We start from the raw sequence: 2663 nt of genomic DNA, 5'->3' as shown, positions 1-2663 counted from the left end.
AGACTGTTATCAAACAGACGATTGAAAGGGAAATCATAGTGTCATAGTTAATACGTTATGAATCGATGAAGACTATAACAGTGGGTGAGTAATTGAAGGGAAAAGGAGATTTTTTTTCTCACCAATATTTTCATATATATATATATATGAAAAAAACATGAACAGACGGTGGGCCAAGACCGCGCAAGCACCGCCGCCATTTTCATTCTCGACGTCAGTCATTACTTCTCCTCCCTTGGCCTATAAATGGGATAAATGGCGACCGATGGAGAGGCCGTAACACACGGTTTGCAAGCTCACCTCACTCTCACCTACGTGCGTTACCCATCCCTTCTTGTTCTCTTCCTTCACCTCCCGCAGACGACAAAAAATTTCAGCTTTGGATTACGTATCCAGCAGAGGAACCCCGCTCTGTCGAGATGGTGGTGGTGGTGGCGCCGGAGGAGGAGGAGGAGAGAGCCGCAGGACTGGCGGTGATGATCAGAGAGTATGAGGCAGGGCGCGACCGGGAAGTGGTGGAGAACTTAGAGCGGATGTGCGAGGTCGGGCCAAGCGGCGGCGACAGTAGCGGCATGTCCCTCTTCACCGACCTCCTCGGCGACCCTCTCTGCCGCGTCCGACACTCGCCGAACTTTCTCATGCTCGTCCGTCCTTCCCCTTCTTCTGTTTCCCCTGTTTTGCTCGTGTTTGTGATCGAGTTGCATTGGTCTGTACAGGTGGCGGAGATTGCGATTGGGCCGGAGAGCAGAGAAATAGTTGGCGTCATCCGCGGTTGCGTCAAATTTGTAACTTGCGGAACCAAGAATCCTCGTTGCGCCGCTGGCGATCTCGACGGCGCTTCCCCTGTTCCCATTTATGCTAAGGTCGCCTACCTCCTAGGCCTCCGTGTCTCCCCCTTTCACCGGTAACGCTCACGCCTGTTGATCTCGTACGTGATTTAGAGTAGTTTTGGAACTAATTGACTGTGTTGATTGATTGATCGCGATAGGCGAAAGGGGATTGGGCTGAAATTGGTGGAGAGAATGGAAGAATGGTGCAAGGAGAAAGGTGCGGAATACGCGTACATGGCGACGGAAAAGGACAACGAGCCGTCGATCCAGTTATTCACGGGGCGGTGCGGGTATTCCAAGTTCCGCACACCGGCAATCCTCGTGCAACCCGTTTTCGCGCACCGCCTCCCACTCCCCGGCGCCTCCGTCGTCCTCCCCCTCCCCACCGCCGACGCGGAAGCGCTCTATCGCCGCTGGTTCGCTGGCATCGAGTTCTTCCCTCGCGACATCGACGCCGTGCTCCGTAATCCTCTTTCTCTCGGCACCTTCCTGGCCGTTCCCGGCGGCTGCGCTGCCGCGGGGAGGTGGCAGGGCGTGGAGGCTTTCCTCGCAGCCCCGCCGCCGGCGTGGGCGGTGGCGAGCGTGTGGAACTCCAAGGCGCTATTCCGGCTGGAGGTACGTGGGGCGGCGAGGTGGCGACGGGCGCTTGCGCAGGCGACCCGCACCATTGACCGGGCCCTACCCTGGCTCCGCATCCCGTCCGTGCCGGACCTCTTTTCCCCCTTCGGGCTCTACCTCGTCTACGGCCTCGCCGGCGATGGCCCCGCAGCGCCATCACTGACGCGGGCACTCTTCCATCACGCGCACAACATGGCACGCGCCGACGCCGGCTGCCGCGTGGTAGCGGCGGAGGTGGCCGCGTGCGAGCCGCTCCGCCGCGGGATCCCTCACTGGCGCCGCCTCTCCTGCGCCGAGGACCTCTGGTGCGTCAAGCGACTCGCCGGAGAGTACGGCGAAGGCGGAGCTCTCGGCGACTGGACCAAAGCGCCGCCGCCGGCGTCCATCTTCGTAGACCCCCGGGAATTCTAATCCCATAATGTAACGGTGGACCCACAACACGGGGGATATCCGTTATGTAAAGCGACCCGAAACGACCTTTTACATAACGCTTTTTTTTTAAAAATATATTCTCTCTTTAGATTATGATTGTAACGGTTGGGAAGGGGAGAGAAAGATACACATTCCATGGAAATGAAAAGAAAGATCACAAAAGAAAGATTTGAAAGAAATACAACTTGTCCTTTTGTAATCTAATGTGAGGCGTTGAGGAGATGTAATCTTCTTTTTTTCTCCTTCCCTTTTTAATCATCAACTTTTGACAAGGGATTTGGGTACATGATGTCTACATATCTTATGGCCTCTTTTTGGATTAGGAATATAATCTCTTTGTTCTTTGTTCTTTGTTCCTTGTTCCCCTCTCTTTCTAGTTCCTAATGGTTTCTTGGTCCTTTGGAATTGAGGTCGAAATTTCTCCATTTTATCGTTGAGATTGATGTTGCACTTATATCTTTGCAATTTTTTAAAAAAGAAATTTAAAATGTTACCTCAAATAATTTTTATACCATAGGGAAAAAAAAGTTGGCACCTCCTCAATAGAGATTTTAGCATGTGCCTATGCTTAAAAAATATCTCAAAAAACACTAAGCAATAAACAGATGATCATAACAATAAAGGGCCCTGATTAAGATATTGTAGATATCCACAAATAGTCAAGTTCATTAAAATCTATCAATCAATTTTTATCAAATAGAGTTATACAAAGCTATGTTACACTTATATAAACTATTGGAATTTAATAAGCATCAAACTAATTATGCGAAAGGAAACAAATTC

At 51.1% G+C, this 2663-nt stretch overlaps 1 protein-coding gene across 1 annotated transcript; it reads left to right on the top strand.

Annotated features, from left to right (window-relative positions):
* Window positions 1-275: 275 nt before the first annotated feature.
* On the top strand, window positions 276-2184 carry LOC122052526 (probable N-acetyltransferase HLS1). The gene is made up of 3 exons (XM_042614091.1): window positions 276-644; window positions 717-904; window positions 989-2184. Exons 1-3 carry the CDS (start codon window positions 420-422, stop codon window positions 1857-1859), a joined length of 1284 nt encoding a protein of 427 aa, XP_042470025.1. The 5' UTR covers window positions 276-419; the 3' UTR covers window positions 1860-2184.
* Window positions 2185-2663: the final 479 nt, after the last annotated feature.

Source organism: Zingiber officinale, chromosome 3A, assembly GCF_018446385.1.
Source record: "Zingiber officinale cultivar Zhangliang chromosome 3A, Zo_v1.1, whole genome shotgun sequence".
In the NCBI taxonomy this organism is placed as follows: Eukaryota; Viridiplantae; Streptophyta; class Magnoliopsida; order Zingiberales; family Zingiberaceae; genus Zingiber; species Zingiber officinale.
Note: the sequence above shows the minus strand (reverse complement) of the source record. Positions and strands in the feature narration are given on the sequence as shown.

Bases quoted from the DNA above. Each gene is read 5' to 3' on its own strand.
- LOC122052526 (XM_042614091.1), top strand. From the start codon at position 420: ATGGTGGTGGTGGTGGCGCCGGAGGAGGAGGAGGAGAGAGCCGCAGGA. The intron at 645-716 runs GTCCGTCCTTCC...TGGTCTGTACAG, and splicing joins CGCCGAACTTTCTCATGCTC to GTGGCGGAGATTGCGATTGG. The intron at 905-988 runs GTAACGCTCACG...TGATCGCGATAG, and splicing joins CGTGTCTCCCCCTTTCACCG to GCGAAAGGGGATTGGGCTGA.